Consider the following 27,956-nt stretch of genomic DNA (forward strand, 5'->3'; position numbering starts at 1 on the left):
TTTTCTTCGTGGGACATGCTTGGGCACTTGTGCGTTTGTTTTCGATGTGTTGCCTCTTACAAGTTTGAGCGATCATCGACTCTGAGGTGATTGATTTCCTTATCAAATCGGAATTTGATGACTCAAACAAGGACGTTACAGTTTCGGATAAACAAATAACTAAGGACGCTCAAAATGGTGACCTCAGGGTGCGGGGTGAAGTTCCCACTGCACAGAGCCTTGCATCAAAAAGTAAGATAAAAGAAATTTGTAAAAGGTTGGAGACATTCAGACATCAAATAGCTTTTTGCCCATAGAACCGTGCGTATTTTATAAACAAAATATACTTCACAGAGCTTGTTCAAATATCATTGACACCAACTTTCGCGTTTTGAATGCGGAGAAAAGACCCGGCACTCAACCCGTTACTTTCGACCGCAGCTTACGCTATGCTTCCATTGAGACGAACGAGCAGCGCCAAAAGTGAGTCCTCACGCGCTCCTTGTTTTTGTGCGTTTGCTACCGCGGCTTGGTCATTCACGCACAAAGAGTTCGCTGGATCATGCCGCAATCTCCGCGCGTAAATGGGTTAGCTGGTAATAAAAGATGCACAGACATTGCACGTGGCGATGATGCATCTTTCGTGCTGCATGACCGACTCCATCGTATTGTAGGCAGGGAATTTTAGGGAACCGTTTTTGCACATCCGATACGGTGCGATGGTCCATCCGGTACAAGCTGCGCATGCGCTACCACAGAACACTCACATACGGGCAGTTCGTACTGGAGAGCCCATCGTGCCGCATCCGATGGGCAAAAACGGTTACCTAAAACTCTCTAATGCGAAACGGAGGATACCACCGTCGGAAAAAGGAAATCGCCTTGGACGATCTTTGCTATTCTGGAAGCCACGGTTCGCGGTGGGTGTTCTGCATAGAGAGCTCCGCCATGATTGGCTGGAAAAACAAAGGCATGTGGTTCCAACACAAAGCTAACTAAGAGCAAAAGGGTGTAGAAATCGACCCTACGACCTTCAAGCCTTTTTGATTTATCAACCGGATTCCACGTGCTTTATTAACTTTTGTTTTTACCTCAACGTATGGCGTTGGCGACGTAGCAAACGCCTAGCAGCTGTAGCATATTGAGATCCATGATGCTCCCACGTGCAGTGCCGAATAAAACAAAATGCATAAAGATCTAAAGTATATATAGAGGCATTCTTGGACAGAAGCAGAAAGACAAAACTTTTAATAAACGGTCGTGATGAGTTCATCTTACTATGCTTTCGTGGCTATCTTCTCGACATTGTTCAGTAAGTATACTTGCAGTTTTAATATACTGTGCCGCACTCGAATCTTTCAAGAATGAATAATTGTCAAAACAAATTAGAAAATCGAGAAAGTAACTTTGAAAACAAAGTTGCTTAGATATAAATGTATTCTGAGAAATCGCTGGGCATCTTTTATAGTACTAATGTAAAAAGTCAGCGAGGAATGCCACACATAAATATTATCTCTGTAAAGTCTCCGACGTAATCTCAATTAGGTTCTTACATCCAGTAAGTGTGTGTTTCGTTATTCTTTGAGCCGTTCAATTAATTTGCGGTCGAGGACTTAATGAAACTTTTTTTTTGTTTTAACCCTAAACAAGTGTTGCAAAGATATTTGCGGGTTTATTTGGATTTGGGAAGTGGGATATACTTGTATTCTCCAATTTTCTTTGAATATTATATCCTCTTGCGTATACCGCGTGAAGGGTAGCGCTTTAAATCCAGACATTTGTTTAAAAAAAAATATTTAATAACTTGGAAATACTGTCGGCTCCACTCAAAGAGCCTTAGTAAGAGTGGACACACTAAGCGACAGAAAGTACAGTCATAAATAAAATCAGAAAGAGGGAAAATTCAGGTAAGCAGCAATTTCACATCAGTAATGAAATTTTCAACAGGTATGAAGACGACAATATCGTTTGGTAGCTCATTCCAATCTTGAATTGCCCGAGGAATAGAACCCCAAGAAACGGGGAAGTACTTTGAGATAAAAAAAAAAAAAATTAACGACCGTGACATTCTGATTGGACCCCTAATCAAACTGTTATACCAACTGGCCCTAGAGACGTTTCTTCTTTTTTTTTTTTGAGGGGGGGGGGGCAATTTGTGTATTTGGTATTTATCGGCCTATAAATTGCGCCATTGCGTAAACCACATCCCCCTCTAAATTGCCGTTTTCAGAGAGAAAAAAAGTCATATATAAAACATGATCCTTAAAACCTAAGACTGGGAGATGCGTAAAACAAAATAGAAGAAAAATAAGACAGTGGACAGACATAAATAATATAAACAATTCGCGAGCACTTCGTTCATTTTCTTCTCCTAATTGTACAAACTTGCACGACTTAAGTTAGATTAAGCACATAAATTAAATGTGCCACGAAGCAATGAACAAGCTTTTGTTTTTAAGACGAAATCTGAACCGTGCTCGGCCTAAAGCGAAGTTAATGGCCTACATAGCCTATATTAGGCCTAGCTTGGAGTACGCTGCATCGGTATGGGACCCCTATAAAAAAATAAAATCGATGAATTCTAGAAAGTTCAGACGAAGGCGGTGCAATTTATTTTATCCAAATACAACCGACTTGATGCTGTCACAGATACGCTGAACGGCCTCAATCTCCCCTTACTTTCCGTCCGTCAAAAAATTGCTCCACTAAAGTTTTTCTTTATGTTTTCTCATCACCTGCATAATATTGACCCGGATTCTAAATTAACACATCGCGCATCGAAAAAACTCAGATACGTTAGCTCTAATCAGTTTGAAGTGCTCAAATGTAATCTGGACGCTTATAAGTTTTCTTTTTTTCCCTAGAACTGTAATAGATTGGAATAATCTCCCACAAAATATTCTGCCATCGAACTGTTTAGATGAATTTGAGAGCGCTTTCTGAATATATGTGAATTGGATTGATAAAAGGTAGCTCTAATGTTTTTGATATGTAGTAGATGTTGAATGCTGAGAATTTGTTTTGTTTAGTGCTAGAAAATACGTTGAATGTTTGCGCTGTTTCAGCCTTTTTATTACAAGTAGACGTCGCTGAATGTGTACTGTATTGTAGTCCTGATATTGTATGATTGAGCGTTCTCCTGTACCCCACGCCTGTTAAAGCCCCGCACCTAGGGTAAACAGTATTCACAAATATATATTTTTTTTTAAATAAGTCGCACATTTTTGTACGGTGGGCAGAATCGCTGTTGCCACTAGACGAATGCTCTTACGTTTCTGGTCGTTTTTGACCGCTGGAAGAGCAAGACATTGGCGAGTGCTCTGCTGTTCTTCAATCGTCGAAAACGTGCAACGACCTACATCTTGTACAGTTAAGGTCGAAACGTATAAAAAACGGACATACGTCACTTTAGAAAAATAGCGAAAAAGAAAGAATATGAATTAAACTAGTATGACGGCATTTAAAAATAAAACAAATTAGATGTAAATTTGACCAAAAGGTAACTGCAATCACGAAGCTGCAGATGAAAAATAACCCGAATCGTTTTCTAAGAAGGCTTCAAAAACAAAGGGCGCCAAACACTACTCAGGCTCAACGAATATGCTGAGAGGAATGAAAATAAAAATGGCAAGAATCTATAAAAGATAACTCCGTTATATAGCACGCCCCGCAAAAAATATTCTACAACCGATTGTCGCACTTCTTCGTTTCCCTGAGTACGACTAGTGTTTCAAGCAAATTCTCTAATGTCGTGGTGAAATAATACATCTTACAAAAGACAATTGGAAGACACTAACTGAGGCGTGTTTATTCCTGGTCTCATATTGTGTCACATTGGTCATGTCGCATTGGTCAACAAAAACTTTCTTCAGACGTGCTCAAAGCATATATATGTGCAAAGCAAAGGTAACCTAACCTAACCTAACCTAATTTAACCTAACCTAACCTAACCTAACCTACCTGAGACGTTTCAGAAAGAAAATTTTCTAAACGTGTCTGTAGAGCATACCGTGTTTTTCTTATAATGCATCAGCAGTGCAACTGTGGCTTCTTAAACGCCTCTCAAAAAGTGATGCTCAGGTACTCGCAGACTAATTTGAACGTCGCATCACCGATTAATTTATGTCATTCATACAAATACCTGCCTTCATCCCAAAGTGTGTATAGTCGCTCAACGGGGCATTCCATCTGAACAGGCTTCGCATTCCCGACTAAAAGTGGAGACAGGTTGTGGCCGCCGTCTCCAAGCCAAAGAACAGCGCTTCGATTTTTTCCAGACTGCACTTTCTAGACTAGTAGAGCTTTCTCGTCTGTTCTGGCTGATCTCAAAGAATGAACAATATAATCACGTTTTCTCGGTATTGCCTGCATGTGAAAACATTAGGCCACATACTGCAGTCAAATCCTATGCGCAGCAAAAAAAAAAAAAAAACTTTGGAAGAAAGTAAAATTAAAAAGCCAGCAGATATTTGTAATACACTTGCCAACAAAAAATTACGTCAATGCTAACGTCAAAGGAAATTGATTGCTTAAATCACATAACACACTCGTTGCCTCACCCAGCGTACAAGTAGCGTATAATCGTAAAAAAATATATTGTGTTTCTCGTGACTTCTATCTGGGCGTAAACGTTTGCGGATTGCATAACAATATCACTTCAACAATGTGCAATAACACGTGCCTCGACTTCACACGTGAACATATGAAGAAATGGGCAACCCAAGCAAAAAGAAAATCACAGCAGCTCTTGGGCTATGCGAGGCAGACCCCTACGCAATCATATGCCGCAAGACGTCATGCAAGATAGGCCTGGCAACGAACGTTAATTAAGGAGCAAAAGGTGCCATTCCAAGAAGGCGTGCGCCCTCTTTGTCTCCATAGTTTGTCCAGAACCTGCTGGCCCGATTTTTCTATCCTGCTGCGTACTGGAGGAGTAAACTAAACTAAAGGAAACTAGGGTTCCTAGAGGAGGTGATCGGTATAGGTTCCAAAATCCACCACAACGGTCACCGCGAGATACAATTTTCAGCGAGGAGAAGTGATCTAACTTTTAAAAATTATTTTTGAAGTATGACTTTATGACGTGCTTCTCGGCTATTCCAGTATTTACAAAAAACTTTGACCATATCCGTAAATTCATGTACATTTCTCAAGTTTTTGCATACTGAAAGTTATTTGAATGCTCCTTGAAATACGTTCCGATTAGTTCCTGAGCATCCTGAAAACGTTTGGTGGGTTGCCGTTTGCAGTGCTGTTAGCATATCCGCGCCATCACTTCTCTTAGATGCAGGGCTCATGTCTTCCACTTTCGTGGTTGTCTTTGGCAAAAGGCTCTAAAGAAATTTGTGCAGCCTGACCAGATTTAAAATCCAATGTGACAAAGTGAATTGGTCCGTCATTTTAAATCGTTCATCTAGTTTAGGAAATAAGGATTATTAGTTTCAACTTCTCTGCTAGAAGGCGGACCGTTATGTGGTTATGCTTTTTAGTGCGCCTTGCATTTGCGGCCACTTCCTTGGGAACGTCCTTCCTTTCGAGGTCAAAGTCGACGTTCGTCTTTTTCTCAAAGCGCCTCGGATCAACAAGTACAGTGATTCCGGAAAAACGTCATGTCCATGGTCATCCCTTCCAGAAATACTCTTACTCATATTTGCTCGTCACTCTCAAGAAATATCGAGGCTATTCTTTTAAGAGACCCCAAGTTTGCTCGGTGTCCGTACGTATACAAAGAGAAACTAACGCAAAGAAGCAGATGAGAGCGCAGAGGGGGACGTCAGAGGGTCCAGCCCTGTTTGGAAGGTTAGAGGGGAGACTCAAAGTTTAGCTGCCTTGGTCCATTCTCACAGTTCGAAAGCGTTAGAACGCCAAACGGCGGCATCCGAACGCTTGACTCTGCGCAAGGAGCAGACAAAGCTGTTATTCGCTTTTGATTGGAGGCAGACGGTGGGTAGAGACGAAGGCAGCAAGCCTTTCCGTGTACCCACTAATCCCTCCAATTGAAGCTTGGTGCTCTGACGTACCCGCGCGCACTCATCTCATCCTCGTCTTCAGTTTTACTTTTTATACCAAGGGTGGGCCAGTTGATTATAGTACATCTGGTCGCAGCCTCGGGTTAAAAAAAATGAAAAGGATGTCAGGAGGTTTTGGGTGCCTATAGCGGTTCGTTCCGTTCGAAAGCATCATATGCCTAACCCGTCATTGAAGGTCTTCATAATCCCAGCAGTGGTAGACATCATCATCAGGACTCAAGCTTGTGGAGGAGGCTGACAAGACTGTGTTGTCCTGGAACATGAACCCGGCTACATCTGCTCTAAAGTAAATGTCAAAAACGATCCGTTCTCGACTTAATTTTTTAAACCTAGAAAACTGTGCTATTGGGGATTCTGAGCTATATTTGTTTTTGTTTTGTTTCGTGAGGACAACCGAAAAGCGCCTTCGATGTCAGCGGTTCATAAATAAATAAATGCATAAATAAACATATCAATCTATCAAATAGTAAGGCAAGCAGCTATCTTGAAATCCATCAATTAACCATTCAATAAATCAGTCCAGCAATCTAGCAGTCTAGCAATACAGCAATCTACACGTTAATCCATCAATCCAACCTCTCCCTCAATGAATACACCAATCCATCAATAAATCAACCAATTAATGTTCATTGTGCCCCCGAAACAGCTGGAAATCCTCAGGAGGGTTGCAGATACATAAGGCGAATTGAATCTGGCAGAAGCATGTAACACTTTGCCTTCAGCAGCGTCTTCATTTTACTCCCACCCCGTAATATATATGACATCCTAGATTCCTGAAACATAATTGTTCTCATAACCCTCCTAACGGCTCGAAGAGAAATTTTGTGTGTTTTCCCTCGACGTGTAACTTAAGTATGCATCTTAGATATTTCCCATCTAACCGACGATGCTGAGGAGACTATGAGCCAACATACCCTGCCTGGTTCGGTTTCAGAAGTCATTCGGTGATCCACTCGTGGGAGAAATAAAGACTGCGCTCTACCTTCTCTTTCATCTATTCGACCAGAAGGAATCCGTACGAAGTGAAGCAATGTAGTTAAACGGCAACTAAGTTAATCCCATTATTTGTTCCGAATTTGTGGGTAGGTTACGTGAGTTTGAACCAACTACGTTCACGGACCGGGACCACACAAGTTTTATAAACTGATAAAATCGCGTAAAAAAACTTTTTTTCTTAGTTAGCGCCTCCGGTTCATTTACAAATTTCAGTGGATTCTTGTTTTATTTCTCCTGATGGCTATTCGCCTGCCTCCACTGATATGCTACCTAGGATTGAAGCGGTGTAGCTTGTTTATTTTGAGGAATAACCGAGCAGATTTTTGGCATTGTTACTCTCACTGTGCCCTATGTCATGGCGGCGATTTTTTCATTTAGATATTTCAGAGAGAAACCATCTGGAATGTGTTTTTCTTTTCTTACGAAGTAGTCCTTTGTTAAAATTAGGTACTTTACTTTGATGGAGGAATATTATAATGTATTTGGTTCACTTAAGTTTCAAGTGACGCGCACTCCATCCTGGTACACATGTGGTAAAGCTTACGAACCGTAAAAAACACCTAAAAACAGCGATCTCGATTTTCCTTGTGATACCTGTAATTTTGTTTAGAAATGTGAAGTGCCTCTGGTATTTTTAGAATTCGCCTATTATTTTGGTACAGCTTGACTTGTATGGTATGACTGGATGTACCTCGTTTAGGCTATTCTACGTTTTCAAATAATTGTTTTATTGAAAAACAATTATACGGCTACAGTTTGTTTTCAAAGCCTAGCGCCATGGGCGTATCAACAAGGGGGGGGGGGGGGGGGTAAGGGGGGTTCCCCCCCTTCCAGTTTTCAGAGTGGGGCGGCAAGGCATGTGTTTTGCACCCACCCCCCCCCCCCCCCCCCCCCCTTCAAACAGCCGCCACTGGGAAGGGCAAACACTGGCCGGTGGCGCCCAAGGGATACCAAAGGCACCGCTCCCCGGCCCGGGAGGGGGGGATCTGGCTTGCTCCCCTACTCAAAAACAAGTTGGTACGCCACTGCCTGGCGCCCTTGTAATAAAAGGGTACAACATCGAAACTTGAACATATTTCCAAGACATTCCAAACTTGGTTTAATGTGATCCATAATATTCGAAAATGATAATCGCACGCGTGTATGCTGAGCAGATGGCTGTATTTTGTATTCCAAATGCCCGGTTTCGGAGAGTGCTTCGAAATCGCACAGCGAGGAACACAATGTTTCTTGAGACATCCCCCTCGTTCATGACATTTTTAATTCTTTTCACAGCCAAGGCCGGCATGACTGTCAGCTTTGTCACTTGACGACGTCAACGCGTATCACGTGCACTTGTCGAAATACTCAAGTGCTGTACCGTCAGTCATTTTGGCGGCCTCGGCACCTTGCAATGCAGTTTCTATCCGGGGGGAGGGCATTTTTCCGTAGTTGCTTGCGTGATGACTGATCCCCGCGAGCGAGCAATGGTAATAGGGAGTATGCGCACGAAGAGCAAAACACCAACGTTGGGGAACATACCGTGTAATTGCCCTCATCGATGATGACCGAGAAGCTGTTCGTCCCAAAACCCTACTTGTTTGATCGATCTGCTTCGTCGTCGCCAGAAGCAACAGACCCAACCTGTCAAAAGGCCCGTTCACACTCTTGCGACCGAGTACGACTGAGAGAGACGAGATCTCTTACAACTTCTTAAATGTTTCTAGAATGAGAAAACACACTGACTTTGTGGCACCATCTATGCGGATATAGAACTGAATTTCACAAAAGCGAAGGTTTTGCGGGATTTCCGAGGTCAAATGTGCGTAATACCCATAGAAAGGCTCGTTTATAACATTGACAAAAGCTTTTCGAGCCAAAACAAAAAGGATATTGCGCGAGAAATAAAAAAAAAATATGCCGGACCGCCGAGTTTACACAGCTTCCCAATAGATGGCGCCAGTGTGTTCTCTGGTTTAAGAAGTTTTAAGGAACCCAGGTTTAAGAGGTCGCAAGCAGTCGCAAGAGTGTGAACTTGCCTTTAGGGCGCCTTCATGTGCGCTTTGCTTGCGTTTGTTCCGAACGCTTTTTTTTTTTTGTTCAGAAAGGCGTGAAAAAGCATCTCCCTGCACATGCTCCTGGAATTGACTTTGCTATGGAGACATTTAGTTTACTTCAGAGATTTATTTGTATTTTGTTTTCTGTGTGCGCGGGCTGTTAGCATTGTGTACTAAAGAGTATATCATCATCCTAAACAGAGAAGCCATGAGTAACCCTAAAGTGGTCAACTTTAAATTGACTTTCTCCGCCAATGCTTTGCGATTACGTTCAGGCCCAGGCCGCTTCTGCGGGTGAACAGTACTTCCGATGCGCGGCGCTGCTGTCGGGAGACTAACAACGTCATAACATTCCAATGTAGCTTCGTCATCATCTAGTGGGTGCGATTTGGGAATCGTTTTATTTGTTTTCATATTAGTTTTTTGGTGTTTCATCATGAATGATTAATATTTTGGGGGTTGTTGATAAAATAGGGTTCATGACACAGTCTATAAGCAAGAAAAAGTAAGGGTTCAAAATCAGTTCTTTATGACTTGGTAGCAACATGGTTTTATTAGGGGACATTTGTTTAAAACTAACCTTTGTTCATTTCAAGAGTACGCAGGTTGGCTCAATTTATTTTTATCGTTCTAAGGTTTTCGTGAAGGTTGATAACTGTGTGCTTCTACAAAGCATTTTAAAATATAGTATCACCCCTAACCTTTGAAGATGGGTTTCTAATTACCTGTCATCGAGAAGACAAAAAAAATATTTTCGTGTTAAAATTGTTTTATCAAGTGCGTTTTTTTTTCAACCGTGAGCTTTTAAGGCATGCGTATGAGGTCCGTTGTTGTACCTTATACTTATAAATAATGTTTCCCATCGCATACATTTTTTATACTTTGTTTACCCGTAAGCCCAGACTGGAGCCAAAGGTACACGCGCAATCCAGCCCGAGCTCCTGGCTTTGAGATATACATTTCTAACACGAGTGCTCGTCCCCTCGCTTTCGTGCTTGTTGCAGTATGTGCAGTCTCAGCTTAAGGTAAGGGTGAACGGAGTATAGGGTGCTTCTATGTGCAGATGACATAAAGTTATTCTCACATGCTTGTTTCGAAATACATTGCGAAACGCTGCAGTCTGACATCTTGAGTATTTCTAAGTGAAGTGCGTTGAACCGACTGCCTCTGAACGCGAAAAACATGAGTTACATTGCTTTTAAGGCAGAGAGATCGATTAAATTTTAAACACAACTTGGAAAACAGTACTATTTCTCGAGCTGACGTGATGAGGGACCTTATTGCTTTATAGTCGATCACCAGCTCACGTTCAAATACCATGACTTTAACATTTGTAGTACCGGTTTTGAATTGCTTGGCCTTATTTTACTTATAACTAGGCACTTTAGAACACCTTATGCTATGTTAAGTTTATTTTCCGTATTGGTCAGGCAACGACTTGAATTTGCTTCTGCTCTGTGGAACAGTTTATCGGAAGGTGAATGTAGGCGCCTTGAAGCGGTACAAAGGCGTTTGGTTCGCATAGTATATGATAGAGATTTTCACTAGACAATAAACTCCGAGTATTTTTTTCTTGTTAAGGTTTAAAATCTCAGGATTTTAAGTACCCGTATGAATTCTTTAGGTGAAGTATTTTTTAAAAAAACTCCTCCAAGGTCGTACTGATGCACTGGATCTTTTGGGCAGCATAAAGTTCTGTATCCCGGCGAAATTCACGAGACTTTAAGGAGTGCTGTATTCCGACAAGCAATTTGAATGATCCCCACTGCATCAAACTAACTTTTTTTTTTTTTGCAACAGCGAACTGCTCAGCAGAATTTCTTTTCTCTGACCTAATTCACCTTTGGCTAGCCAAATATATTTGTATATGATTTAATATTGCCACGCGCGTCGGCGAGCAAGAGCGTGCGTGGCGTGGCGCTCTATCCTGCGGTTTCGCCGAAATCAACGCACGCGACGCTCTGCTTTTTTCTTCTGTTCCCATTTTTGTTTTGGGCACAACTTCGCCACAGTGAACGTTTAGTTTCTTCAGCTATCTTCACCTCATCAATTGTCATTCGTGACAATATGACTTAGGCTCTCTTAGAAGCTATATATGTTTATTGTTTTTTGTGTTGTATCTTATTTTTTATATCAAGGGACTTTTGCTGCGCACCAATATCAAGATTGCAATGGTGTTTTGGGCACGTAATCAACATCAACATCAAAGCGGGGTATGCTCGGTATATCCGGATGAAGACAAATGAGGATAGCGTGCAATGCATAGGACCATTTTGAAGCAATATGCTGCACTTTTTATTCTAATCAAAACGAATAATGTGTATCCTTCCATAATGCTCAACTCTAATGTAGTCCTCCTCAAAACGGCCCTCATGTGGTCAACCCCCTTTTCCGAAGGAAAGAACAAAGCAGAGATAACTAGTTTATTTCGAAAGCTCTTTTTCGGCGTAGTTGCTTGAAATTAATGGCATTACAACGATTATACCCCAAACACTATTTGCAGGAATTTCAATCACGGGGCCAACAAACGATGGTACCCTGGAAATCGACTGTGGACGGCGTCAGCAAGAAGATATTGTGTCAGAACGAATCGTTAATGGTACCACGGCACGTCCTGACCACTGGCCGTGGATGGTGGGGTTGTATGATGCTAATGACACATTATATTGTGGTGGCGTTTTAATAAGCCGCCAGCATGTGTTGACCGCTGCTCATTGTTATAAGTACGTATATATTTATTTGTTTTTAATAGCAACAAAATTATGCTTCCAGTATCTCTATTTCTTTCGGGGATTTCATGATGGCTATTGTTGGTTCATAAACGTCGGGCTGTTGCCGACGTGCAGAGACGAGCCACGAAAGTTCGGGGCATTGCAAATACGTATACATTTCTGAGGCACCTCTTGGCCCTAGTTGATACCTGTAAAATTTTTAAAAATAACCAGTGCGTGTGGGATTTTCTAATTGAAGCCCATACGGCGGGTGCGCGATCACGTTCTTCTAGGAAGTCAGTCTTTTAAAATAAGTAAAGTAGGAGAGAAGTGTCTTCTCCTCTTCAATATATTTGGGTATAAAAATCAATGTAATGAAATTAGGAAAGCTGTGGTTTTACCCAAAGTCGCTGTTCAGATTAAGCCTCTCCGATCGCGCATTTCTTTGGGGCTGAAATCTGGATTGTGCCTGATAATATAGGGCCTCACAAAGCCCGAAGACCTGAAGGTAAAACTAAAGGATCTAACGCCTAAAGGATAACGCCTAGGACGACCTCTCGGACGACCTCAAGGACGACGTTTAGGACGACGTCAAGGAGGACTTCTAGGACGACCTTGAGGACGACGTCTAGGATGAAATCAAGGACGAACTTCTAGGACAACCTCGAAGAGGACGCCTAGAGGACGACGCTTATGACAATTTCTCGGACTCGGACGACCTCAAGGACGACTTTTAGGACGACCTCGAGGACGATGCCCACAGAGACTAACGATAGATTTGGACCTCACTATCTAATGATGCCAAGGAAGGCTGACTCACGCTGGTTACTTCCTCTTTTCATTCTTATTTATTCATACTTGCTCGACCAATGGAGAGGTTTCTGTGAACATCCGCGGACGCATTTTCCCCAGATCTTAGCGCATAACAGCTTTGCTGTAAACAATAGAATCAGCAGTAATAAAACAAAGCCTTATAAAATTCCCAAAATAATGCGCGGCTGAGCCGAAAGGTTTTCCTTCAACTTTTAGGACTGTACTTGTGCTCGCTTCTTGTTGAGTTTCAGAACAACATTTAAAATAAAGCACGGGGTCTGCATCGGCTCCTTGGTTGCCCCGGCGCTAAATGAAATATATCAGAGCGCGGTGGACGTGCACCTAAACACTGAGATTTTTCGATAGATTAACTCTGGAGAACTGTATATATTTCGCGTTGTGGATGGCTACCTGGTCACGCATACTCGTCAGAGAATTAAAGGGCAAGACATAGCAGCATGATTTTAAAAATGCTCGCTCGGCCTGAACTTCATGTAAGACGCAAGAGGTAAAAAATAACTGCAGTTGTTAGATATTAAAATTATAAGTAAATACGGAGAGATGTGTTGGATTTACGAACAGAGAACAAACAAGCCGCACACCCTTTCAGAAGTTCGCATTCGAAAACGCTCAAACATGCCATAGTAGATTGGGTCTAATCCTCAGCCTTAAAAATGTCCTGCATTCACACAGCTGCAGAGTGCCTAAATAACTACGTTCAACGCTTCAGGTGCGCAGGGTACCCCGCGGACAAAGTAAAAATTTTGGCATCACGACTAATTACATCGAAACAAAAAGGAAAAAAAAACAACGATAGACTCAAAAAATGTACATCACAATCAACTACACTCATGGATTTTCTTCAAATAAAAAAGCTTCTGGCAGGGTGCTGCAACACTCTGTTCACATGCCAAAATAAGCGCGCAAAAATAGTACCAAAGGTCAGCAGAAAACCAAGCCCAGATGAGCAATGTCAGAGAATCCAGAATATACAATTAGTGAAATGTGAACATAACGCACTATATTCCATCCCACTTTGACGTGGAAAAACTTGTGCAGGAGAAGCAAAATGAATGCCTAAAAGAATGTCAATATAAACTAACGATCACCGGGGAGCCTCAATTGAAAGCGCACGTCAATTACTGCGGTTGTGTCATCCAATCTTTGAAATAACCGTAGCAGTCAATAGGCAAAGTAGAAGGCTGAATTAAGAGGTAATAGAAGACCTTCTTATTCAGAGAAGGGGCGACGACAACGTAAACCAAAAATCGCTGCACTTGACCGACGAGAAAGAGCGATTCTTGAAGGCGGAACTGGAGAAATATGTAGGAGAGAGGAAAGCGGTCTAGCCGGTCGGGGGAGACGATTTGAGAAGACATCGTCGAAGCGGTGGAAGTAAAATCCAATGGAATTTGGTAGATTTGTTGTAAGTCGAACACCGTCCGTGTCTGTTGTGCTTTTCCTTGTTTGTCCTTTGTTCATTCTTGCGCTCAAAAAACTTTCGATATGTTCAAAGAACACGCTATTACATTCAATACTTTATTTAGGTGTTCCCAATTTTGGGCGAAGCTAATCAGTTCAGCAAACAATATAGCTACCTAGGTTTTTGTTTATGTTGGTTGTTTTGTATGAAGTGTATCCAATTGAATGTTTGGCGGTGCTTCCCCTTTGCCAACACAACATTCGCCAAAGCCCCCGCATGCCTCGGGGACTGAAAGGGTGAAGACGAGGAAATGGAGGATCCAAGGAACGACAAGCTGGCAGGTTCGAGACATCGCCGAAAATCCGTGGTGTCCGGCCGATGTCCAAGTTCTCTGTCATTTAAATAGTTTGGTTTTAAGTGAATTATCTAGTAACGTTCCTGACTGCCTGACCGCGAATAGGGAACTAATTCGAAGTTTGCCAACGGAGCAGAGAAACCCCCGCAAAGCTCTGAGATTTTTTTATTTTTTTTATTAAGGCCCAATTTTGCGTTAATCGAGGTATTGCATTATATATTTATATACTCCATCATGACTCTCAACATGTGGAATTGATCAGAGTCACAATAAACGATTACGAACCACAGTGTGTTATAACATAAATGCCTAGAGTTATTTTAATCGCAAAGTGTGTCATACTCATTATTAGCACTCTTTATTTTTAGTGCTGAATTTTTATGTACGCGGTGTTTTAAGCTGAGCCGCTAAATTTGGTAACTTTAGCTGAGATTAGCGCGACAATGCTGGTGCCGCGCTAATTTTCGGGGAACGAGTTTTCGATAATTTTCACGAGATATAAGTCCGCTACAATATGCGTGTTAATATATTTGTGTTACAATTGTTAAAATCTTTTACAATAAATCTTTATCTCTAAACATAATTTATTACAAAATGGCGCCGTATGAATGCTTTAAATAACAGGGCGTCGAGCTCTGAAAACACTGACTCAGAGAAACTCACATATTAAGAACGGCGAGCTGAGTATGTGCGTCACAATCTCTACGGGGTGAATAAAGTTAGGCTGAATATTTTTTGTGCACTTTTAACTCAAGAATGTAAGCATTACCATTGGCAATAAAAGATTAAAATGCACTACCTGACCACATTGCTCTAAAAATGATACTAATATATTTGCAGCAGCTACTAACCATTTCCTTGGTAACCCCTTAAGTTATATTACAGTGTCTTAGTAGTGCGTTAATGTTGTGTCCATTGTTTCTATATTTATTTATTTATATGCACGCGCCCTTCCTTGGGTAATGCCCACAGAGGCTTTTTAGGTAAAATAAGTGATGATGATAATGAGTACGTGTTTAGCGTGGTTAACTTCGCGAAAACGTAAGACTTGACTGTGCAACGCAAAAGGCATTACGACGTTAATTACTATAACAGCGAAACCGCTACTGCAGGTATTCCTCGCGGATTGCGCTTCATTTCCATTAAATGGCGTAAACGATCACGTGCCCACAGCGTCAACCGATTCATGCCAGATGTCGCGACTTCAATCGCTGTTCTACAATGATTGTACCAAGGCTACCTGACCCAAAACCTCTTTATTTTACATATAATAAAATTGTCACGTATAACCTTAGCGCTGCCGCAGTACCCTGTTTAGCTTTAGCTTTCGGCACAACTCTGGGTATACGAGTCGTAGATATTTTGGTTTGGTTTTATAGTTATCGCGACACAAATATAAGTCGTCGTGGAACTGCTAAGAATTTTTTTCCACCAGTCACTTTAATTAGATGAGCTTTTTGTGTTCTTGCAAAGATTACAGCAATTTAAGCCCAAGTGCAAACTTTTCCTCTTTCCCTTTAATGCCTCCAGAGACAAGAACACTACGGGCTTCCTTTCAGTTCGTCTGGGAAGTACGAACCGAACGAATTTCTCTGTAGATTGTCACCAAAACACATTAAAAAGTCAGAATCTAGAACTAAGTGACACCGCAGTCAGGCATGAGGAGCCGGAAGACAAGGTCATTTGCGTGGAGGTTGATGATGTCTGTATCCCCGTTCAGGGCAACAACTGTACAAATTTTATGGTACGTATACCTTTTTTGGAAAAATCTTTAAGCAAGGTTTGTTTAAACTACTGTATTCCATTACAGATAGACCTCGCTCTATTGAAATTAAAAAGACCTGTCAATTTTACAAAACACATTCAGCCAATCTGCCTTCCTACAAACTGCGAAGAGCCACCTTCAGATGTTACCATATATGGTGTGGGATGGGGCAGAGACTATGGTAAATTGTTTTCTCACCTTATCTTGTACCACCTATCATTATCTTAAGCAAATTACGAAGGTGCGTAAATATTTAAGAAAAAAATGCCATGAAAGTGAGGCCTTCCAAAGAAGCAAATTGTCTGGTGCATGTGACGGAGTTTAATCAGCGACAAACTGCGGAAACTCAAACGCGATAGAGAACCGGGTGCCGCTGCCACTATCTCATTCCTTCATTCATTTCTCACATAAGGCGTTCAGACACTCGCTAGTATCTGAAACATTTAATGCCAAAAATTTTTTCAACATATTTGTACATAATGATCGACGGTGTTCTGAAATCTCGTATTTAAAAGAACGCACAAGAAAAACGCGATTATAATTATTTTCACAGTGAACAAACTGGATCCTATTGTACATTTTTAATCTATGTTAACTCTTCTAATATGACGTTTGTATGCCGCAGCAAAATTACGAAAGTCACGCAAAACGTATATACCTGAAGCACGCCCAGGAATATTCGTATATATAAAAACTGAGCCCGTAAAATTATTTGTATTAACCTGCCAAATAACTCAGAATTTCTCCATAAATTAAAAAAAAATTATTTTCATCATAAATAAACTTTTCTTTGTTGTTGCGAAAGGTATTATCATCGTCGACAGCAAAATTATTAGGAGTTTATCAGCGACTCGTTGTTAAAAAAGGAACTTTCTGCATGTTCCCGACGCAAATGATTGCCTAGTGCAGCTGGAGCAGTAAAGCCCAAGCGAATTGCTGATAAAAATAATGCCATGCCTATATGTTGTGCTTTTTATTATAATCAAAATATCCTAGTAAGTACTTATGAGAAATAGTAAATACAAAACGTAATTATTATGTCAAGTATCTGTCAAGTTAATATCAGTAAGTAATACGCTAATAATGTGAGTTCCACCACTAGCAGCCCAATATCTGGAGACATCCCAAAGATACAATTAATAAACTTATATTTCTATTTCAATGATTTTTTCTTTATGGTAAAAAAGAAATCAATCCCAGGAATTGTGTCATACAAATGTATCGTCTATTTCGTTTAATTAACACCATTCTAAATATTCACAACTTCAGATCTAATCCAAGTAAACAATTAATAATCAATTAAATGCTACCAATAAACATGTAAACATTGAATGGTGCGTATACCTAACAATAACCGAAATGTAATCAAATATTTCCAGAGGACTATACCTTTTCCGACGAGTCTTCTAATGAAACAACTGAATATTCGGCTGAATATTCGGACTATGCGGGAAGTTCAACAGAGGAAGAATCGAGCGAAACCTCAGCGTGGGAATCAGAGAGCGCTCCGGTTTTTACTTACCCAGATATGCTAATGGAAAGAAATATAACCATTATTAGTAATGAGGAATGCGCAAGTCAGCTTGCAAGAGGTGTTCCAAATTACACCCTTTGCTCGGCTGGTGGAATTTGTTATGTGAGTAGAAATAATTTTTCGACACATTCTCTTGCAAACAAGAGTAAAGGCCCAGTTTTTTCTTTTTGTTTTGGTCTATAACACAGCAGATAACAAAATTACTCGATGTACGATAAAGTATAATTATGCACTTGTAATTGAAATATTGCTAGAGTAATTTGGCTTTAGAAAAGTTGAGCGAAACAAACCAATTCTATCCTGCATGTCAAAAGGAGTGCGATTTAATTCGAACTCCAGACTCTACTAAGACGAGAAATTTTCTTAGTATTCTGCTGAAAGCAAGATTTTTTCTGAGAATTCTTGATTGCACAACAGGTATCAAAATTTCTACTAAACACTTTTGAAAGTGCCTGATGAACTCATGGTGCACGATGAACTCGCGCCACTTTATTTCGCTTTGTTGAAAAAAGTTTAAAAAAAGAGAACTTCCTGGTTAGTTTTCACCTTTAACTATCGCCTTTTTTAGTTTCTTCACATATATACCTTTCCAGCGGCCGTCTGGAGCGTCCCTGGTTTTGAGAGTATAAGTCAGTGTTGCCCGACTGCGCTGGGCTGCGGGTTTTCTCGTCATTAGGGTGTGGAAGCAAGCGTAGGCACAATTCCCTACGGTGGTGTCGGCTAAATTGATTTGTTTTATTTTGTTTTTTGCATTCTATGATGATAAGTATTTGTCAAGGTCTTTAAGAAAGCACTGCCCTATTTTTGGGAAGAAAAACAAACAAATGAAAGCTATTCTTGGTGAGTCCGTGTGCGACAGAAAAAATGCAACTGGAATGTATGTCTTTCTTGTTATTTAGATTTTTTCTTTTTACGACGCCATACACTCAGCCTTGTCAATCTACAAATGTCTTAACTGCCGAAAATATTCGAACACACCACCGAATAGCCGAACTGCATGGGCGTTCCCCGCTCACAACATGAAATTCAACAAATCTCATCAATCGAAAAACATATATTGTACGTACCCCACGCCGCCGCATAATCCGAACAGGATTTGAGAGAGAGAGAGATTTTGGGGGTTTATGGCGCAATAGCTATGAGGCCATCTGCGCCAAACTAATTGAAGGTTTGTACTATAAAACAGGTTTTACAAAACGGCTAACCAAAAAGCTATAATCGGTATAAAAGGCCAATACTACCAAGAAATTATATTACTCGTTCAAAAGAGACCAGAGGATTCTCTCCCAGAAGGAGAGCAGGATGAAATGGGATATGATGTTGAAAAAATTCAGGGAAATGAATGCGGTGCTTGGGCTCAAGACCAGGGCACAACCACAAGATATGCAAAACAGTGAGCCTATCACCACACTGATCGCAGACTGGTGGATCTTCTCCCGAAAGCAGATGCCTATGGGTTACAAAAGAGTGTCCGATTCTCAGACGGCACAACAACGTTTCATGAAGTCGGCTCTTGCATGAAGAGCGTTCCCAAACTGCCAAAGCCGGTTTGGTAACATGAAGCTTGTTACCGCACTCCATGTCCCATTCCAATTGCCAAGAATGAAGAATCGAGGACTTCACCAAGGGCTTAATATCTTGATAGGGTAAACAGGACAGAGATTGTGGAAGGTTACCGGCAGACCCTGCAAGCTTGTCGGCTTCTTCATTACCTTGTATGCCAATGTGACTGGGTACCCAACAAAATTTTATATTTTGACCTCCATGCAAAGCAGTGTTAAGTTTATATTGAATCTGTTGTACAAGCATATTTTTAGTGTCTTTAAGAGAGTAAACTGCAAGAATCACACTTTGAGAGTCAACAAACAGGACCGCCCTCAGTATTCTCCTATTGATAATGCATTCGATCGCCATTGATACCGCATAGAGTTCCGCCGTAAAAATGCTGGCGACACAATCGAGTCGTTGAACCTTGGAAAAGCGTTCTGAATACACAGCGCAACCGACAAAAGAAGAAGTCTTGGCACCATCTGTATAAACATGAAGATAACCATCATACTTAGTTTGCAGTTCACCAAACTCTTGGATAATTACAGCATGGGAAATGCCGTGCTTGTCGAACTTCGCAAGAGACCAGTCAGATTCAACTCGCTGTGCTTTCCAAGGTGGAATACCGTTGACTTTCCTAACGAGGCCGACCTCGCCCAGAGGAAGGTGCAGAGAAGTGCGAAGATGTTCAATACGGAAGCTTAACGGAGTCACAATGCTTGGTTTATTTTCAAAAAGGCGAAAGAACCTTGACCTTGTAAGGGAAGAGTATGTCGGATGCTGGGGGTTGGCCAGAATCTTATAAGCATATGTTAGACTAAGATATGTACGTCGTTTGTTCAGGGACAGCTCATTGGATTCTGCATACAAACTGAGGACGGGCGACGTCCGGAAGGCTCCTGTTGCCAGTCGCAAGCCGAGATGGTGAACTGGGTCCAACATTTTAAGGGCAGAAGGCCGAGCCGATCCATACACTACTGCACCGTAGTCAAGACGGGATCGTACAAGGGCGTTGTATAACTGCAGGATACATTTTCTATCAGACCCCCAAGACTTGTGAGATAAAACTTTCAAAAGGTTTGTGGACTGAAGGCATTTTTGCTTCAGAGCTTTAAGGTGGGAAATAAAGTTAAGCTTTTTATCAAATATTACACCAAGAAATCGGTGCTCCTTTTTAACTGGAATAGGTGTTCCATTTAATTTCAGGGAGGGATCCAAAGACAGCCCGCGTCGCAAAGAAAAAGGAACACAGACCGTTTTTGAAGCAGAGAACTTGAACCCATTTTCGTCGGCCCACTTGGACAATTTGTTTATGGCTAACTGCAACTGGCGCTCACAACTAGAAAGGTTACAGGACGATGATGAAATCTGTATATCATCAGCATAAAGAGAATACGAAATAGATTGTGGCAGCAGTCGTGCGAGTGAATTCATTGTCAGCAAAAACAAAGTCACACTTAAAACACCCCCTTGAGGGACTCCATTTTGTTGAACAAAGGAGTCAGATAGGGCTGAGCCGAGACGAACTTGGAAAGTCCTGTCTGTCAGATATTCCTTTATGCTTCGCAGCATACGGCCCCGGATATTACAGGCATACAGGTTTCGGAGAATCCCATATCTCCACGCTGTGTCATATGCCCTTTCTAAGTCGAAAAAAACCGCAACACAGTGCTGCCTGTTTACAAATGCCTCACGTATCACAGTCTCCAGGCGAACTAAGTGGTCAAGGGTAGATCGACCTTGGCGAAATCCACATTGATTGTTATCAAAGACCCTCTGGCTTTCTAACATGTAGACCAGTCGCCTGTTTATAAGCCTTTCATATGTCTTCCCAAGGCAGCTTGTGAGTGCAATTGGGCGATAGCTTGATGGTTGTGAGGGGTCTTTGTTAGGCTTTAGGAGGGGGATGATATGTGCGTGTTTCCAAGCCTGAGGGAAACATGCCTTTTCCCACAAAAGATTAAAAAACAGGAGAAGGTTTTCAAGGGATTCTGGAGAAAGGCGGCGCAGCATTTCATAATGAATTCCATCGGGACCAGGGGCAGAGAGCTTTCTCACATTAAGAGCCATCTCAAGCTCGCATCCCGTAAATGGTTGGTTATACGATGCCGAGTTTCCTCCTGACATGACAAGCTTTTGTCGTTCCGTACGAACTTTTAACTGTCCGAAGGAAACACTGTAGTTGGTCGAACTAGATGAATTATAAAAATGTTCCCCGAGTATGTTACCAATATCTTTTAGAGACGAAGAAGGAGCATTAAACGTTGGAATGGCAAAGCACCTGTAATCCCCATTTACTTTCCTGTATCTGTCCCAGGCCTCTTTGGCTGGGACAAAGCTGGTTAAAGAAGAGAGATACTTCATCCACGACTTCCGCTTTGCCTGCTTCCTAGTCCAACGAGCCTTGGCTTTTCGTCGCTTGAACTCAACAAGGTTGCTTGAAGTGGGGTATCTGCGAAATCTGCCCCACGCCCTATTCTGGTCCGCCCGGGTTGTGGCACACTCCTTATTCCACCAAGGTTTACATCTTTTGGGTATATTACCAGATGTTTGGGTAATGGACTACTGAGCAGCCTTTAGTATCTGCTCAGTAACATAAAGTGTAGCGTTCTCAGGGGACATAGAAGAAAGAAGCGAAGGATCTAAAGTGGAGTGAAGATTAAAAAGTGCCCAGTCTGCCTTGTCTAACTTCCACCTAGGAACCCGCTTTAAAAGATTAGGCAATGGAACGGTACTTTCTGAAACAACTGAATAATGATCACTTCCAAAAGGGTTATGAAGAAACTTCCAGGAGAAGCAAGGAAGTAATGAAGGTGAGGCAATTGAAAGGTCAATGGATGTGAATGTGTTGTGTGCCGCACTAAAAAAAGTTGGCTCTCTCCCGTTAAGAAGGCACAGCCCAGAAGACAATAAAAGACGTTCAATTACACCACCACGGGAGTCCTGACGGGTACTACCCCACATGGATGATGAGCGTTAAAATCACCTAAAATTAAAAACGGTTGAGGAAGCTGTCCAACAAGTCCCTGCAGCTCTTGAAGATTTAAAGGAACATTTGGTGGTAAGTATAAAGAAACAAGCGTTACAAGGCGGTCCACGAGGAGACGCACTGCAACTGCCTCCAGAGGTGTGCGGAGTGGGACTTGAGAGCAAGCGACTCCACTCTGCGCAACTACTGCAACGCCACCTGAAGGAGTGGAAGCGGGACGGTCTTTCCTGAAAACCTAATGGCGCCTTAAAATGTTAAAAGAATTAGAGTGAAGATGGGTTTCTTGCAAGGCAAGAGCGATGGGTCGAAGCTCATCCATGAAATGATTGACATCATCAATATTTCTTAAAATATCGCGACAGTTCCATTGCATAAAATGTAACTTCATCATCTATTAAAAAAGTGTGTAAATATGTAAATATAAGAAGATAAAACCTAGTAAAATAAATAAAGCTATGGAGAGCCAACTCGAGCTAGGTGGAATATGTGACCACAATACGGCAGCTATTGGGGTCATCACTTGGGCGCTACTACAGGTTGCTTCTTTTTAGATTTACGAGAAGCTGTCTCCCATTCCATACCATCCTGGTCAGACCCAGGAGTAGACTGACTGTCAGCATCAGTTGGTATCTCCATGTCCTGGGAAGTGTCCGATGGATGGAGCATGACGGAGCTGGTCCGGCCTGGCACGCGCGGGGGAAAACCCCGGCCACGACCGGATGGAGGAGTGGCGGACGAACTGGGCGAGGGGTCACCCAAGTTCGTCTTGACACCTCCTTTCACAGGAGCTGCATGGGTATCATGCTGCTCCTTCAGTAGGGGAACCCTCTCCACCGAGCAGGAGCGAGAAGCTCGCTCCTCCCTAGGAGGAGACCTAGGAGAGGGGGAAGGTGCGGCTGCTGCCGGCCTGTCCTTGGATAGAGGGGCAGCACGCGTGCCACCACCAGGGGCTGGAGGAAGCTGCTGCTGCCCTGGTCGGGGAGCCGGGGCCCTAAGGTCGGCCGCCAAGATCTCGGGAGAGACCTGGGTGGCCCTCGACTCCGAGCGTGGTGCAGGGCCCCTGCGCACCGCCTCAGCATAACTACCCTTAGACAAAAAGGAAAAACGCTTTTTTGCTTTTATGTATGTGATATTTTCTTTGACTTTAAGGGTAAGAATATCTTTTTCTTGCTGAAAGAAAGGACAGCTGCGGTAGTAAGCGGGGTGTGGTCCACCGCAGTTAGCGCAATGGGCCACGGCCTCGCAAATGTCGGAGACGTTGCCTTGACTTCCACACTTTGCTCATGTCTCCCTTCCGCGACAGCTGCGTGATCCGTGGCCAAAACGCTGACAACGGAAGCACCGCTGTGGGTTGGGGACATAAGGGCGGATGCGGCAATTAAGGTAACCTGCTTTAATTGTCTCTGGTAGAGTGTGTCTCTCGAAAGTCAAAATAACATGCTTCGAGGGAATTTCTTCACCATTCTTTTTAAACATTATTCGTTTGACGGCGACGACACCAGAGCCTTCGAGGCCCTCAAGAAGTTCCTCCCCACTGGTATGAAGGAAGTCATCCTCAGAGAGGACACCACGAATGGTGTTAAGTGTACGGTGAGGGCTCACCGACACTTTCAAGTCAACAATGTTGGTCATCTTAGAGAGTGCTTCACTTTGTTTTTTTGTTTCTACCTCCACAAGGAGGTCTCCACAGTGGAGCTTCTTAGCCTTAGAGGAGAACCCTACAAGGTGCTCGAGAACTTTAGCTACAACAAAGGGTGAGAGCTTTGCAACTGGTTTCTGTTCATCCAGCGAATGAATGACAAAAAACTTTGTAAAGGCTTCTTCTTTAGATTCTTTTTCAATGGTCTCGGGTTCAAGACAAGCCTTTTAGAGGCTTGCCCTGAACGGGGTTTGGAGGGGTGGGGCGCCATAGGAGGGCAAAGAGTGTTCAGAATCCGCGGTGCACCGCCCACCACCGAGCCCAACAAGGGGTTAGGTAACGCACCATAACAAGATGGGCTTGGCTGGAGACGTTACGCTAACAGTGCTGCCGGGAAACTATAAACAAGTGTGGATCTGGACGAGGGTATCTGTCACCACCCAAGGTTAGCCCTTGCCGCCAAAGAAGGTGAAATAAGAAGGAGAGGAGAAGAAGAAGAAAGGTATAGAAAGGAGAGGTGGAGAAAGGCGACTGACTGAATCATCCTGGTCGGGCCAAGCCAGGACACCCGTCTACGAGAAGCAGGGGCCGAAGCGGTGTATTGCCTCGCCCGGGGGGCCTCGAAGGGTCCAAACATACCCCGGGCTCGGCTCAACCACCAGGGTCCCCTTTTTCCCGGACACGGGTACGCCACGCACAGCCAGACATGGGTGGGCGAACCCACATGGCTCGGGGTTCGTAGTGACGCCACTCACCAAGCACCTACTAAAGTAGGTGCCCCCTGCGTGCGGGTATGGTGGCCCACGCGGCTGGGGTCCATGGTGACGCTACTCACCAAGCACCTAGCACCTAAGGTGCAGGCGCCCCCTGCGGGGCTCGGGGTCCGTGGAGACGCCACTCTCCAAACACCTGCTTTCACAGGTGCCCCCTGCGGGGACAGGATTTGAGAAAGATCTCCCATAACAAGGCATATCCAGTATACATTGTCCACGATTGTCACTTCACGACTATCGGGCGGAATCCGGCTTGTCTTCGGGCATGTTTTGAAGACTAGTGATTTTTGCACAGCACCAAAGCAAATGAATGAACGTGTCTACTCCATCCCCATACTGCAACCCCTATCAGCTATTTTTCGCCAAGACCAGGAACATAGCAGGGAAGCAGTTTAAGAGATTATCTTAACGGAAATATCCTCGCAGAACGTCGAACGGCCCGCGTCGCGGGCTACTTGACGTTCGATTTTTTCGTTTGTTTCCTGCAAAGGCCAAGCAGGCTACGAGCCCTGGCATTCCCTGGTTTTCACAGCGAAAGATAGCGCAAAACACGTAAGCATTCTGAACAGGCATATAAAGTAGAAAATGTCAAGGAAAGCCGGAGAGCTCCGAATGCACAATACAGGTGGGGAGTCCCGTTGACCGGGTTTCCATGACTCAGGTGGGTGGCAGAAATTTCTGGCTGATAGGGGACGCTCGAGTCGCAAAATGGCGGCGGCCAGAAAGCACTTTTTGCAAAGGTCAATAGACGGGTTAGGGGAACACTATATCGCGGATTCCTTCATAAAAAAGCTGACAGATAGGTGCGTAATTATCTCTTTTTTTGTGTCAAGACATTCCCCCAAAAACAAATAGGAGCCATTGCAATATGACAATCCTGGCAACATAAACATGCATTATTTAAATGTAGCTTTTAAGTGTAAATAATTGAACTGTTAATTTAGCGTTGCCGATGTTGACAAAAAGGTGCAGTGTTTATTTTAGACTAGCGCTTAACCTTGAGATCAATGAAAAATATTGCCATGTGACTTTAAAATCTAGGGCGAGCTTGAAGCTGCCTATTATTTTCAAGGTCTCTTTCCAAGAAAGAACAAAGCACAGTGTACAGTGTTATTGATCGGGTCGTAAATGTTGAATTGAAGCGGGCAAGAGACACCGTATTTAGAATTTCACAACGTTTTCGTGAAATGCTCATAATCCGTTAATGCGAACACGCAATATATGACCCTCTCAAAGCAGAAACCTATATCTTTGTTCATAAAATAGACATAATTTATAGATATTTTTCCGCGGGATGTCTATTATGGCTCGTACATAAGAGTTTTCGGTTTCGCATTCTAAAAACAAATGAAGGAAACTTGAATGCCAACCGAATGCTGACGCTGCACTCGCCTCCTAAGTGATTGGGCACAAGTTTTAGCTGAATATCTTACTTGAGTAGGTCCCACTTACTCCCGCAGTTCACCTCACGTGTTAGGGGTAGAGCGCCAGCGACACGCTCTACTCCTAGCGCACGTCAAACAAGCGAACGCCGGGCTTTTGGCGTTCTCACTGGGCGCGCGCTTTCCTTTCTTTTTTTTTTTTTCTTTCTTAGCGCTTTCTGATTAAGGTTGTTCAAGAGGAAGTTAGAGTGCGGCCAGACGTTTTCATCGTTTCAGTTCCGGTATTTCGCTTCCCTGCATTGTGGTGCCAGAATTGCCACAATGCCAGGACAAACGGCGGCTCCGTTATCGCATCCACCTCGGCGCTGCATCACATTATCTCACCCCTGTCTTTGACACAATTATTGAAAGAAAAGTTATATAAAAAATGAAAGAGGTTTACAACCCCCTATAACGCCGAATTAGAGCGCAGCTCTTGAAGAGGAGGATTGGAAGGTACGCAGTGCAGGTTATGCCCCTCCTCCTCATCCGTACCCTCCCTTCCTCCTCTCCTGTTCTATTTAGCGAAATATTTCCGCTAAATTTCCCGCTAAATTTAGCAGAAAAAAATCCCCGCTAAAATTAGCGTTTTTTTTTCGCTAAATTTAGGAGGGAATTTTTTCCACTAAATTTAGCGGGGAAATATTTCCAAAAAATTGAGCAGGTATATTTTTCCTATAAATTTAGCGGGGAATTCTTTCGCTAAGTTTAGCTGGGAAATTTTTTCGCTAAGGTTAGAGAAAAAGTTTTTGGCTAAAATTAGCGAAACGATTTTCCTGCTAAATTTAGCGGAAATGTTCCCCGCTAAGTTTAGCGAAAAAATTCCCCGCTATAAGGAAAGAGGGACATTTAAGACAAACAGACAAGACTGTCTTGTCTCTTTGTCTTAAATGTCCCTCTTTCCTTATCGTGAATTAATAACCAACATGCTCAACCATCTACATTCCCCGCTAAGTTTAGCGGAAAACTTTTCCCGCTAAATTTAGCTGATCAATTCTTCCTCTAGGTTTAGCGGGGAATGGTTTCCGCAAAATCTATCGTATAATTTTTTTTTTTGGCTAAATTTAGCGGGGAAATTTTTCCGCTAAATTTTACGGGAAAATTTACCCATAATCCAACGAGCGGTGACGTCACCAGTGACCTCGCTCGTGACTCTTGTGACGTCACACGGGACGTCACGTGTGACTTAATTATGGAAAACGCCCCATAATGCAACGCGCGGTTACGCCGACGACGACGCTGACGCCGACGGGCGCCTAAGAGCTCGGCTCTAAAATATAAAAACATATCGGCCGTGAGTACCTTCGGACGAGTGCAGTGTTGCTCCACCCACCAGGGAGCATAAAAAATTTCAGCAATTGATGCAAAACTTGTTTCGCAAGCATAAAACAAAAATAGTTGTCCCTGACCTAAAATTTTGATGTAGGCCTCGGCGGAAAATTTCTTTAAATATATTTTTGTAGTTTTTTATTTATACCAGGGCGTCGAGACGGCAATCCAGGAACGACAAACTCACAAAATGTTACGAAATAGGCGAAGGCAGTTGCTATGACATGCACCACCAGCTTTCTTGCGAGACTCAATTCGAGGGATTGCATCTGCGAAAGTCTTCAGTGTATTCCTTCATCGTTTCCGGGAATGGAGAGAAATCGATTTTTTTTCCTGTTTTCAGGGAGACAGCGGGGGACCTTTAATGTACAAGAAAGAAGGAAGGTGGTTTCTCGTTGCAATCAATTCCGCTCGACGGGAGAGTTGCTATCATCCTGTTGAGCCCACCATACATGTTAGGGTATCACACTTCGTCGACAGCTTTATTTTGAAGATGATTAAGCACCAGGAGGGGTCTCAAGAAGAAGGGACAAAAGGCTTATGCGCCAGGGATGAGGACCGGAAAAAATGTGTACAGCAGTTTTTTAGCTCCTACAACCGATCAATAAATGAATAA

General features: G+C 42.8%; 1 protein-coding gene across 1 annotated transcript; it reads left to right on the plus strand.

Annotated features, from left to right (window-relative positions):
• Nucleotides 1-1,242: 1,242 nt before the first annotated feature.
• LOC115329802 (chymotrypsinogen B-like) lies at nucleotides 1,243-27,956 on the plus strand. The gene is made up of 6 exons (XM_040212045.1): nucleotides 1,243-1,291; nucleotides 11,544-11,763; nucleotides 15,873-16,086; nucleotides 16,153-16,288; nucleotides 17,487-17,743; nucleotides 27,684-27,956. Exons 1-6 carry the CDS (start codon nucleotides 1,243-1,245, stop codon nucleotides 27,954-27,956), a joined length of 1,149 nt encoding a protein of 382 aa, XP_040067979.1.

This window comes from Ixodes scapularis, unplaced genomic scaffold, assembly GCF_016920785.2.
Source record: "Ixodes scapularis isolate PalLabHiFi unplaced genomic scaffold, ASM1692078v2 PGA_scaffold1__304_contigs__length_218370807, whole genome shotgun sequence".
In the NCBI taxonomy this organism is placed as follows: Eukaryota; Metazoa; Arthropoda; class Arachnida; order Ixodida; family Ixodidae; genus Ixodes; species Ixodes scapularis.

Coding starts and splice junctions, on each gene's coding strand:
- LOC115329802 (XM_040212045.1), top strand. CDS start 1,243: ATGAGTTCATCTTACTATGCTTTCGTGGCTATCTTCTCGACATTGTTC. Junction 16,087..16,152: donor ACAACTGTACAAATTTTATG/GTACGTATACCT, acceptor ATTCCATTACAG/ATAGACCTCGCTCTATTGAA. Junction 16,289..17,486: donor GGGATGGGGCAGAGACTATG/GTAAATTGTTTT, acceptor AAATATTTCCAG/AGGACTATACCTTTTCCGAC.